The following is a 13539-nucleotide window of genomic DNA, read 5'->3' as shown; positions in this document are numbered from 1 at the left end:
TATATATATATATATATATATATATAATAAGACTATAAGCTGCTACTTTTTTAACACACTTTAAACCCTGCGGCTTAAACAATGATGATTTACGGATTTATCGGGCTAACGAAGTTCATAACGCTAGCGATCAATGTTTTTTTGGGTAGGCTACTACCAAAGGAATCTAACAAGGTGATTGTTCACAGATATGTGAATCATTGTGAATCCATGTAAGCATGCAGTTATTCTGGAATCTTATATACCAAGAGTTTGCATGTACATTCTGTTTTGATAAAATTCCATTGAAATAAATTCCGGTGTTTCAAAATTACATTTACTTTCAAAATATGCGTTTGTCATTATAGCGCTTTGCAATATATATATTCGATAATCGATATTTTTCATATATACAGAGTTACAAAGGTCTAGCTGCAAATTTGGTATCCCAGAATTGCAAGTAGGCATGCAAAATAGAAGTGTTAAGATATTCTTCTATCAACTTTCTAATCATGTTAAATAATATAAATATGTATTTATTAGGATTGTGGATATCTGGTTCTGGATTTTCAATCGCGTTTTTCTCAAAACTGAGGAACAGCTGTACAATATCAACAACATGCATGCGTGAACAGATGACGTTCGCGGGGGGCCATACGCACGTGAAACAATCACAGCGCTCATCGCAGGCGATCTCTTCAAGGTTGACGTCAGGTTCCAACTGAGGTTTGGTGCCTCCCTGCAAAAGAGGTACTATTTATTTTCATTTTTTTAGTCTATTTTTTGTTGGCTATACCACAGTTAACTGAGGGAATTCAAAAAAGCACAACCCTTTTCCTTTCTCTCTTTCGAAGGTACATTCATACACATTACCGTAATTTCCAGACTATAAGTCACACTTTTTTTTTCATCCTTTGGCTCGGTTTGCGTCTTATAGTCAGGTGCAAATTTCGTTTGTTATTTTCACACTGAGAGCCACTAGAGGGCACTCCAGGCTTGTAGTATCGGCTACTCCTGTACAACTGAAAATTAACGTTAGTTGTTTTAACGCCGACAGCCGCCATTATCCTTTTTTTTGGTTCACGTGACTGTAACTGTATACTCCAGAGTGACTTATAATCCCGAAAATACAGTAACTAATGACAAAAAAATGCCTCCATTTTAATTCTACCATCACATCATATTACACAATGATTAAGTCAATGATCAAAATGGTAGTTTAAAGTTGAAATGATATAAGAGGAGCCGCACTGAAACATCAGCAGTTGCTATTGCAAGCATAAACCTGTTATCAGAAGAGCAAAAAAAAAAAAAAAAAAATGCAAAGAAAATACTTATAATCACAAGGTGCAAAAAAAAAAAAAAAACCCAAACAAAACACTGGCTACCTTTTTATTTTTCACCTTATATATTACAAGGCAAAGTTAATTAAGTATATTTCTTTAAGAATAACAACATACAAAGCACAGTCAGCCCAGTTCAAACCTTTGATTGATTTTACACTTAGGCTACAACAAAGCTGTTTTCTAATGAGGTATAAATATGTTCTCTAACTTCAGCGTTCAAAAAAAGTAAATTAGTGATGTCATTTCACTGTGTGCCACAGTGAAAAAAATGTACATAATTTTTACTAATTTAATTCATTTAAAGAAAATCCAGTCATATCCATTTACTTTATTTATTTAAGGATAATCTGATAATATTTTAAAATATGGTCATTCAGACTTTGATACAAACGGTCATATCCATTTACTTTCTTTATTTAAGCATAATCTGATCATATTTTAAAATAAGGTCATTCAGACTGATACAAACGGAAAAGATGTTTTATTTTGAAAATTTATTGATCATTGAGTGCTCCGCACCTTGCTACCGTCTGTAGTAACAGACTAATACATTTTTCTGCAATTGCTTATTATTTATCCAAGCTACAAATATTGTTCATTGCTGTGTAATTTAAAAAAAAAAATATTATTTAGGTTAAGAAACTCTGCTGCATTGACTTTACTAAATGCTTTTCAAACTCCCTGGGCCACACAAAACGGATCGGCGGGCCGCATTTGGCCCCCGGGCCTTGAGTTTGACATGTATGGTTTAGGGGGGAAAACAGGAAATTTGCAGACTTTAGATGCTATAAGCACTTCCTCTTGCATCATCGTGAAGACCTTCAAGTTCAGTGTGACTTTCTGGGTGTCAAGCTAACACAAAGAGCAGTTGGGCAGACACAGCAAAATCAGGTTTGGATTGATAGAGTCATCAATCGCTGCAACTATACATATAACCTGAACTATCCACAGAGGTTTTAGTAAAATATGCAAAAAAAAAACCCAACAAAAAGTCAGTTCTCTGCTGGAGTATTGAATATGTTTTTTCCCCAAAACAAATAAATGTTCTAAGGGACAAGTGTCAAACTCAATGCCAAATGTGGCCCGCCAAGTCATTTTGCCTGGCCTAAGGGGGAATAAAAAGCATTTAATAAAGTGTATGCAACAGAGTTTCCAAACCTGCTAAATACACACCCCTTAACAATATTTGTAACTTAAATAAATAATAATCAATTGTGGAAACATTTATTGAGCAGTTACATCTATGCAGAGTTCCATTTACAACCGTATTGCTGATATGCCCCCCCCCCCCCCAGTGAAATTGAGTTTGAAGGGCATGTCAAGACACTGGTTGATTTATTTATTTTTAACCCTTTCTGTTTCAAATAAACAGACAAATGTGACAGACAAATGGTACCTTAGTAATAGTGAGCAGGATGGCGTGGCGGTCTGCTGGAGGAGGCAGACCTACGTACAAGGTCTTGTCCAAACGACCGGGCCTCAGAATGGCAGGATCAATGATGTCTGAGGAGAGACAAGACGACAACGACAGTGAGAAGACCCGCCTCCACACAAAAGGTCTTTGAAGTCTCAGCTATTTAAAGTAAAAATAAACAATAGAGGGAGTCCCTACTCTACGACGCCACCTCCACCCACGTTGTCACGTTGTTGCTGTCGTTACGTTGCCATCTCTTATTAACCCTTTCATGCATGACGGTCACTACAGTGGACAGCTGTGAAAATGTCATTTTCTATGATAAGAACAGGTTTTGATGGCAGTGTTGCATATAAGCCTCTACAGTGGACACCTGAGAATCACCCAACACTGCCATACAGTGGTCAGCCTTTGCAAGTGCAGAATAATTGTGTCAACATTCAGAAAGAAAATTTGGTGTATAAAAACAGAACCAAATCAGTTCTTATTTTTATGTCTAAAAACACTTAGTAACATTTTTTTAACTCAGTATATCATGGATCATGCATCAAAGGGTTAATTTCTATTAAGGAAGTCTTGTTCTGTCATTCCGATGTACAGCGCTTTACTGTATACATTTAATTGTGCTACATTTGCTTTCTTTGTTTGGGTTGTGTTTTTTTGGCAACTTTTTGATCTACACTATGGCTACACCCAAGCATTAAGTCACACTCTTCTAATGTTTTTATGTCCTAGATTATGACGTTACAACTGTGTTAGCGTAGGTGAGTGACATACTGTAAGTACGTATGCACAGTGCTGTATGTGAAAATCGAGTTTCGTTGTGCTGTAGAAACGGAACTTGAGGGTTCCCCTGTATTGTAATGTAATATTATAATGGATTGGGATGGAGGGGGGTTACAGTATGACAGAGTTAATGGGGAAGCCAGTGTGGAGATGTGTGTGCTGGGACAGGGAGAGATTGTGATCGTCAAGGGTGAGGGTAGATCAGGCATGGGCAAACTAAGGCCTGGGGGCCGGATGCGGCCCGTTCAGCTTTTTAACCCGGCCCGCCAAGCTTTCCCAAATGATATAATTTATTTATATAATCATTATACTTCTATTGCCTGCAATAACCTCAATTCCCCAATAGATGGCATAGAAAATGATAATAGCATTTTAGCATTTATGCATAATTTTTACATGTCATTTATCTTAGTTCACATGAATTCTCCTTCTATCTGGGACAATTGTGACCCGCCAGCCTGGGGTAGATTAATGTTGGTTAGTGAGTTTGGACCAAATATTTCCAGTATGTTGGATCACACACACACCAAGACACACTCAGGACACATGTGAATGTGGATAGTCTTTGATGACTGAGCCCTTCAATCTACAATCAAAGATGAACCAGTACCTGGTCTGTTGGTCGCAGCCATGATGAAGACCTGTCGTCGAGTCTCAAGGCCATCCATCTCTGTAAGCAGTTGGTTAACCACTCTCACACTTGCACCTGACTAAAGACAGTTATATGTATTACTCCATTAGCTAAAACAGTTTCAAGCGCTAATGTCTTAGTCAGCTAAATTAAATATTGAGACTAAGGCTGTGATCAACCAAAGACAGTTTTGGTCAACTGAAAATTTGTGGAATAAATTGCAAAAATTCAACTGAAAAAATGACTAATGGCTGTAAACTAGAGACATTAGCACAAGAACTGTTGAGAAATATTTAGGTAATTTTAACTATTTACGTAAAACTTTTACTCTTAAACACAAAAGGCAAGCTCGCTTTAAGAAAAAAAAAAAAAAAAATTAAACAAACCAGATGAAGTTGAATGCAGCAACAAAATAACTTGAAAAATAAAGCATTTGATGATAAAGAATTATTAGACTAATACACATGTCGTGTCGAACTCGAGGCTCGGGGACCTAATGCGGCTCAGGAAGTCATTTTGTACGGCCTGGGGGAACTTAAAAAGCATTTACTAAAATCCAATTTCTTAATCTTTTAGAAATGAGATTTTCGTCACAAATGTTGCCACACTGTTGATGCGTTTGACATAGTGACTGACTGTAAATGAGACGCTCAAAATGAAATAAATATTCAGCAAACCACTGACATCCTTCCCTCTTACCTCATGACCTGAGCGTCGAGGACACAGAGCATCAATTTCATCGAAAAAGATGACGCACGGAGCCGAGTTGCGTCCCCTCTGGAACACCTGTCTGACGGCTCGCTCGCTTTCTCCCACATACTTTTGACACACACATACAAAAAAAAAAAAAGACATTTATTCCGGTGTATTGCTAATGACTTTAATGCAGGAAGTTAACCAAACCATGTTTGAAAACTCCAAAACAAAGCCTGGAATAACTTGAACTCAATATGACAATACCGTAGCACAGGGGTCATCAACATTTTTTTAAACTGGGAGCTACTACAGGGGTTGAAATATACAAAGAGCTACATGTTTTATACAGGGAAGGGAATTATTTGTCATGACAGACACTGCACACATAACGAAGTGAGACCTCCGCCCCTGTGACACAGCTCACCACAGCACACAACCACTTGTGGCCTCTGCTTTTAACCCATCACCAAAGTGAACAGTGGTCAGCTTTAAGCACCCAAGGAGCAGTGTGTGGGGACGGTGCCATGCTCAGAGCAACTGGCAAGCTGGGGGACTCAAAACCTGAAATCTTCAGGACAGGAAGTTCGCTTCCTGCACCTTATTGTTATTGCACCTTAATGTTCGTCGTTCAGTATTGTCTATGTCTGTCAGCGCACGGGAAGGCGAGGAACGTAATTTCGATACCTCTGTATGTTCTGTACATGTGACGGTATTGACAATAAAGCTGACCTTGACCTTAACCACCAAGCCACCACTGCCCCATGTTAGCTTAATGCAGTGGTTCTAAATTATTATACTGTCATGCCGACCCATTAGGGACAAAAATGTTTCCACTTCATTAAATACTATTGAGAACCTGATAACATGTATGTCTTTACCTGCACAGACCACTGCATGAGTTGCTGCCACCTAGTGACTGGAGGCTTGTCATCATTTAAGCATTATAGTGTCAAATTCCATTGGAATTTCCTGGTTGTGAGGAATGATTTAACATGTTTACAAACTTGTGCCTGCTGTATACAACATTTTCTGCTGAGGTTGGTTAAATAAGTGAGTCTTTAACCCAATCAAAAGACCCTAACCATTTATGTTCTACAATTATGACATTTAATCTTCTAAACAATTTGTTGGGGGTATTTTAATCTGCATGAACTCACCATGTTCAGTAGCTCTGGTCCCTTGACAGAGATAAAGTTGAGGCCTGACTCATTGGCAACCGCCTGTCAGAAAAGAAAAAAAAAAACAAAAAACACTGATGTTAACCCTTTCATGCATGACGGTCACTACAGTGGACAGCTATGAAAATGTCATTTTCTGTGATAAGAATAGGTTTTGATGGCAGTGTTGTTGGACACCTGAGAATCACCCAACACTGCCATACAGTGGTCAGCCTTTGCAACTGCAGAATAATTGTGTCAACATTTTATGTCTAAAAACACATAAGAACACTTTTTTTAAACTCAGTATATCATGGGTCATGCATCAAAGGGTTAATCTATGTCTATCACAACATGTTTGTGTAACACACGAGATCATTAGCACTTATGCCGTGCATTGAGAACAAGATACAGCTGCGGGTACCTTCCTCAATTCCTCAAGTACATCTCTAATGAAGTATTTATCCCATTTGATAATTAAGACATGAATGAAAAAAAAATATTTGTAATAACGTACTATTCCTAAATTATCCACGAGGGGTGCACTATGTTAGTCAGATTAGAATAAAGCACTGTTTTAATCAGAGTAGAAGAGGCACAGCTCTGGCTGGAATCAGACTGAACAAAACACCTTGGACGTTTTTGTGTTTGTGCAAACTATAGTAATCTGAAGGTATTCAGGATATATTTTGTGAAAGGATATTTCATTAGCTATGGAGTTTTATTGTTAGATATGTACGATGCATCCAAAGGACATTGGTATTAGCCGACGATTGTGTCATCAACTGCTGTCCGACATCAGGAAATAAAGATTCCAAAGATGTCAAACAGCAGTTACTGAAGCGAACCACCTATGGTGAATTATAAATATATTTATAATATATTTTATAACATACTTCATCTTCTGGTACCTAATCATTTGGTTCTAGATAACGAAGTATGTTTTATTTAACTATCGACACAAGTACTGCAATTACCAATGTGTATTATGTACCATTCCTAGTAGAATCCACAGGGATGGGAATCCTGTTATGTATTGTTTTTCTGGTTGCCAACATGCTGTTATCAACCAATTACTCCTTGTGGCATACAAGTTCTTGGAAATAGCACTGGCAGTCTTGCTCAGTCTTGTTGTGCAATTCTGTCAGACAAATTTTAATGATTTTGAATGTAATGTTAAGTTTGTGATAAGGGATATTAGCTCTATTACGTAATATCGGTAACACATCGGCATATCAGACAAATGAAAACCTGATAATGCAATGCCTGGGTTTTTTCGCCCCGGTTGATGTGCACTAAAATTAGCTTTGAAAGTGAAAGTAAAACTAATATTTGCACTGCACACAATGAAATGGAGTTAAAAGTAACTTGAACACGATAAGGAAAACACATGGATGAAGAAAGGATTGAACCTTTGCAAGGAGTGTCTTTCCACATCCAGGAGGGCCAGCCAGTAGCACTCCAGAAGGAGCGCTCAGCCCCAGGGCTTTGAACTGCTCTGGGGATCGTATTGGAGCCTATGAGACAGACACACGGACACAAAAGACAATCGTTTTTTACACAACAACAATTAACCAGCTAATTAGACGGCAGACCACAGCCGTGTTGCTTCATAAACAAGTCTGTTGTTGTGCTGTAGCGTCATTATTTTGTCAGTTCAAGGATAATTCTACATTAGTATTGGCACAATGTGTCTGAAACAATTGAAATGCCTACATGACAGATTCGATTTTGATATGTACTGATAAACTGCAACGTTCAAGTTGCTCACCAATAAGCCACAGTGCATATGGTTATAGAGAATAAGCAGCATCTTCCTGGAATAACATAGCTTTAGTGCTGGGGTGTTAAACATACGGCCCGTGGGCCAAAACCGGCCCGCTTGGGGTTTCAAGCTAACCTGCATGATTCATTTGAAAATAGAAAAAAAAATACACAAACATTTTATGTTCAGGAAATGTTTTGTATAATTATATTTTTGTCCATATGAAGATTTATCTCGTGTACTTTTTTTCCCATGAAAGGCATGGAAGGGCAGTAAGGCTAGACACTAACACACTAACATTGGAGGAGACTAGAAACTGTTTTATCATGGTTCAGATGGGAAGAGAAATGGAGAAGGGGTGATCCTAAAGGAAGAATATGCAAGAAATGTGGTAGAGGTGAAAAGGGAGTCAGACAGGTTGATGTGTTTGAAGGTAGAAATAGAAGGAGTGATGATGAATGTCGGTGGGCTGTGAGGTAGAAGAAAAGGAGAAGTTCTGGAAGGAGCTGGATTGGGTGATAGAGAGTGGTGATTGGAGCAGACCCTTAATGGTCATGTAGGGGAAAGGAACAGAGGTGATGAGGAAGTGATGGGCAGGTTTGGTGTTAGGGAGAGAAACTTAGAAGGACAGGCAGCGGTAGATTTTGCAAAAAGAATGGAAATGGCTGTGGTAAACACCTATTTCCAAAAGAAAGAGGAACACATGGTGACGTACAAGAGTGGAGGCAGATGACGATGGAGGTGACAAAAAGGAAGAGAGTAAAGACAGAGCAGAAGATCGAGTGGTGGAAATTAAGGAAAGAGGAATGTTGTGAAGACTTCAGGAAGAAAGTAAGAGCAGTTCTGGGCCGTGTTGAGGAATTCCCAGATGATTGGGAGACTACACCTACAGTGATTAGGGAGACAGGTAGGAAGGTGCTAAGTATGTCCTCTGGGCAGAGAAAGGAAGAAAAAGAGACCTGGTGGTGGAATGATGAGATCCAGGAGAGTGTGCAGAGAAAAAGATTAGCGAAGAAGAGATGGGACAGTGAGAGAACAGAAGAGAACAGACTGGAGTACAAAGAGAGGACAAGGGAGGTGAAGAGGGAAGTGGCCAAGGCCAAACAAAAGGCACATGAGGAGTTGTATGAGAGTTTGGAAACAAAGGAAGGAGAAAAGGAGTTGTATAGATTGGCGAGACAGAGAAATCGAGCTGGGAGGGAGCTGCAGCAGGTGAGGTTGATTAAGGACAGAGAGGGGAACGTAATCACAAGTGAGGAAAGTGTGCTGAGAAGAAGTGACAGTAGACTTCCTGATTGGGTTGTTCAATAGAATTTTAGAGACTGACAAGATGCCTGGTGAGTGGAGGAAAAGTGGAAGGACAGAAGACTTTAAGGAGGAGGTGGAGGTGGGACTACATCAGGGATTGGCCCTGAGCCCTTTCTTTTTTTGCTGTGGTGATGGATAGATTTACAGATGAGGTCAGACAGGAGTCCCCATGGACTATGTTGTTTGCAGATGACATTGTGATCTGTAGTGAGAGTAGGCAGCAGCTAGAAGAGAAACTAGAGAGGTGGAGGTTTGCACTAGAGTAGTACTGAATTAGATTGTATGTGGCCCCTGAATCAAAACGAGTTTAACACGTAAACGAAGGGGAGAACAGTGAAATAGTGAGGCTACAAGGAGCAGAGGTGGTGAAGGTGCAGGAGTTTAGGTACTTAGGATCAACTGTTCAGAGCAGAGCAGACTGTGGAAGAGCAGTGGTACACTTATGTCCTCACCAAATAGTGCCAGGAGGGACACCTCACCAAATAGTGAGGTATTTGAGAAGTACTGAATTAGATTGTATGCGGCCCCTGAATCAAAACGAGTTTAACACCCCTGCTTCAGTGACTTTTGTACTCACTTTGTAAATGTCGCACTGCAGACATTATGACATTGCAGTACATTGTTAGCAAAACTTGATTTAACCAAATGCAACAACAAATATTATGAGACTTACATATGGCCTCAATCTGCCCATGGATAAGAATTGAATTGCAGGAAAGGTTCCAGACAAGAGTTGATTCCTCACTCAATTAAAGTGAGACTAAGGTTTTGGTGTTAATAATAATGGTTAATGTTGACCTAAACAGATGTATCTTAAAGTATTTCACATTTTGTAAAATATATCTGATAATGTGCCACTGTAGATTTAAGGAGATGATATCACAGAAGTGTGTTTTTTTGTTTTTGTTTTTTTTTTACCATTATAGCCAAAGTCAGCTCCTCTCTGATGTCCTGCAATGCTCCTACATTCTCCCATGTGACATCTGGCACAGTAGCAAAGCCTTCTCTTTTGGCTGAAGGCTGTATACTAGCCAAAGAGGTCTGGAAGTCGGACATGAGAATGGACAGACTGGCCAGTTCTGTCTCCGACAGCGTCTCCGTGGTCTTTAAAAGGCGCATTAGATGAAACAGCTCCCCCTGGTGGACACAAAACGTTTTCGCTAATTAACGGTAATAGAGCAAGGCGATAAACATTATTAGACTCAGTTGTGTAAAAAAAAAAAAATCACAATTTCTTGAAACTTTAAAAGTTTCAATTGTAAATTCTGAACATTCAAAACAGGACAGAAAGCTTAACCTTTGAAGATAGTAGTAATTTTGGGTGTACGACAGCACTTAGAGATAATGAATATTAAACGAAGACAATGAGAAGATTGTTGCACAATTCCTGATAACGCTGTGTAAAAGATGCTTTTACAGTTCTTATAGTGTTTAAAATACAAAAAAAAAATACAATTACAATATTTTTAAAAAGATAATGCATTTTACTCACCAAAACCTCTGATTGTTTTTACACAAAATCCATCTATCCATCTATCTATCTATTTATGTAGTGAAGGATTTTAAATCATGTTATATGTTTATTGCAACAGCCTTATTTTCTACATCATATAGCAACACTTATAAGGATAGTGTGAAAGCTTAATCAGTAGGTCCCTAAAGGACAAAGAGATTAGAGAGCGGAGGAAATGTACATGTATGTCTCAGAGTTTACTACAGTGTTTATTCTATAACCTAGGGGGCGCACTTGAGTCGCTCGAAAGAGGGAGCATCTTGCTTAGTAATCAGCAGCAACATCCTGCAAACTGCTGCAATGGCAAATAACTGTGAAGGCCCCCAAAAAACAAGTCCTTAAAAGGACAACACTTGAACCAACAGATTTGCCCTCATGTGACTCAGGAGCTTCTTTTCGTTTTCTAGGGAAGTTCTATGAGCGTGCATGTGCTGCCGGAACTGTCCCGTCAGCATATAAGCAAGCAAAGCGAGAACGGGGGTCGTTCTTCCTCTCCGGCATCGTCTCTGAAGGTGGTAACCTAACCTAAAAGCTTTGTTTGCCTTATTTTACTTCAATAAAGCTTTCATTTTTGAGCTACCGTCTCATCGTTCCTCATCAACAAATTCGGGGGAAACGCACAGGGGAACGCAGTGTGCAATAATATATTACAGGCCTATACTGTAGTACAGTACAGTACATACAGTTACATATTTTCAGTTGTCATTTTCCTCAATTTGTTATTTTCAGTTGGTAAAAGGACAAGACCACATACGCAAATAAGCTTGTATGTATCCTGTGGTATTCACAAAATACATTGTTCAAGCTTAAAGCTTTTGTGATGTTTCTTCACATTGCACATGCACAGTACATTGCTTTGATCAACTTTGATGGTGTAGTGTGCAATAACATATTATAGGCCTATAGTACAGTACAGTACATACTTTTAATCCAAAACAACACAGCAATGCAGTATTATCTCGGATAGCGTCTAATATGAAAACTTTCATTTCAGCTATGTGAGACTTGAGACTTGACTTGGACTTGGGACGAAAGACTTGGGACTTGACTTGGCATTGCCCCTCAAAGACTCGAGACTTGACTTGGACTCGCGCATAAAGACTTGAGACTTGACTTGGACTTGGAAAAAAGTGACTTGTCACATCTCTGCTGTCGTCCCGACAGTACATACCCCTAATAGGATCTCCTGTGTCTGTGTTGATTGCAAAAACTTGCACTGTAAATGTCCCCATTGTGGGATGAATAAGCGACTCAGTTACAGTATATTATAATTATCACAAAAAGTAACTCACCATTCGACCTTTTACCGACACTGTACAATGTAATCTATCTATCTCCATGCTAATGCTGAAAGTCCAGTCTGTCGAGTCGTATTTATGGCATAAGACGTAGTGAAATGCTAATGCTGAAAGTCCAGTCTGTCCAGTCGTATTTATGGCATAAGACGTGTGCGTTCTTTCACCATCAAATCAAATCACCAAAGTAACTGTAGGTACACTCGAAGGCCTTGCTATGGCCAACCCAAATCTAATCTTACTGGTTAAAGAAACAATCTCACCACCATCAAAAACATCTGAACAACTCATGGATGGTAAAGGCTGACATTTAAAGGGTTCTTTCTCTCTGGCGCAGAAGGAAAATTTGGCATAATGTTGAAGCACTTCATACCTGTGGGGGACTCTGTTCTAGCTCTCCGTGAAACTCTGGTGCGGGGTCAACTATCAGTTTCTTTTGGACCTCTCCGTCTGTCCCATCAGACGCAGCCTGGTCTGTGGCAGAGCTCTGGTTGTGTGGCTCTCCAGTCACCTGCAGCAAAGCCCTGTTCACGGCAGTCATGGCAGCTTCTCTGCACAGAGCCATGAGGTCAGCGCCCACGTAACCTGGGGTGAGTCGAGCCAGCTGCTGGTAGTCAAAGTCCTCCGGCAGCTTCAGCTTTCGACACAGCGTCTTGATGATCCTGATGGTGTCATGCACAACAACGTTTTGTTGAACAACATTAAGGTGAACTGAGTGCAGTTGTCTCTTTGTGGCGTTGCGGCACTGACCTGAGACGAGCTGCTTCATCTGGGATTCCCAGGCAGATCTCTCTGTCAAAGCGTCCAGCTCTGCGAAGCGCTGGATCCAAGGAGTCCGGTCTGTTAGTGGCACCGATGACTAGGACCTGAGCTGTTACTGTCAGACTGTTCAAGTCTATCAGGAGGCACATGGGAAAACAGTGGTTGAATTTTGCAAAAGTGCAGAATTTTGCAAAAGTGATTCATATATTTCAGGTTTGCATTAGTGCAGTGAAAGACATAGACATTCATTGAATTAAATACAATTAAATACTTTTCTAGCTGTCTTTCTTTCATTCCTGCCTGTATATCCACATTGTGTTCAACTTAACAGTCTCAGTGATTAGGAATTTTCAGTTAATTGAAACTAGAGGATCACTGTATTTCATACATATATTTTGTGACATTTTTGTTTGATGATGGATTCTGGGATTACTGTAGTATAAAATTTGAGCTGTGGTTCAAAAACAATCACAGAGCGGAATTATCCATGAATTACACACCATCCATGCAGGTCAGCAGCTGAGCTACCATCCTCCTCTCCATATCTTTTGAGGCCACCTCTCTCTTCGGAGTGATAGCGTCTATTTCATCAATGAACAGGATACATGGAGCTGAAGTCTGAAAGAACACAAAAAAAAACCCAAACGTGATCAGCGACAGGGAAATACTCAAGTTCCTAAACAGCACTAACATCGGATTGACTGTGGTGGACACTGGGTAATAGTATGAACCAGAGGTGGGACCAAGTCATTGCTTTGCAAATCTCAAGTCTTTGCACTCAAGTCCGAGTCAAGTCTCAAGTCAAGACAGGCAAAGTCCGAGTCGAGTCCAAGTCAAGACTGAAAAGTGTCAAGTCAAGTCCCAAGTCCTGCCGTTTCTGTTTCGAG

The 13539-nt window shown here is 39.7% G+C and overlaps 1 protein-coding gene across 1 annotated transcript in view; it reads right to left on the bottom strand.

Annotated features, from left to right (window-relative positions):
* The window catches only part of nvl (nuclear VCP like), a 28316-nt gene that overhangs the window by 6998 nt on the left and 7779 nt on the right, over positions 1-13539 (bottom strand). The window contains exons 11-20 of the mRNA XM_008322544.3: positions 13153-13270; positions 12641-12785; positions 12264-12552; positions 10001-10219; positions 7422-7526; positions 6010-6072; positions 4856-4975; positions 4136-4235; positions 2722-2828; positions 642-718 (exon numbers count right to left, since the gene is read on the bottom strand). Coding sequence (XP_008320766.1) covers positions 642-718; positions 2722-2828; positions 4136-4235; positions 4856-4975; positions 6010-6072; positions 7422-7526; positions 10001-10219; positions 12264-12552; positions 12641-12785; positions 13153-13270 — 1343 coding nt within the window. The remainder of the gene's footprint in view (positions 1-641; positions 719-2721; positions 2829-4135; positions 4236-4855; positions 4976-6009; positions 6073-7421; positions 7527-10000; positions 10220-12263; positions 12553-12640; positions 12786-13152; positions 13271-13539) is intronic.

This window comes from Cynoglossus semilaevis, chromosome 12 (assembly GCF_000523025.1).
Source record: "Cynoglossus semilaevis isolate Cse_v1.0 chromosome 12, Cse_v1.0, whole genome shotgun sequence".
In the NCBI taxonomy this organism is placed as follows: Eukaryota; Metazoa; Chordata; class Actinopteri; order Pleuronectiformes; family Cynoglossidae; genus Cynoglossus; species Cynoglossus semilaevis.
Note: the sequence above shows the minus strand (reverse complement) of the source record. Positions and strands in the feature narration are given on the sequence as shown.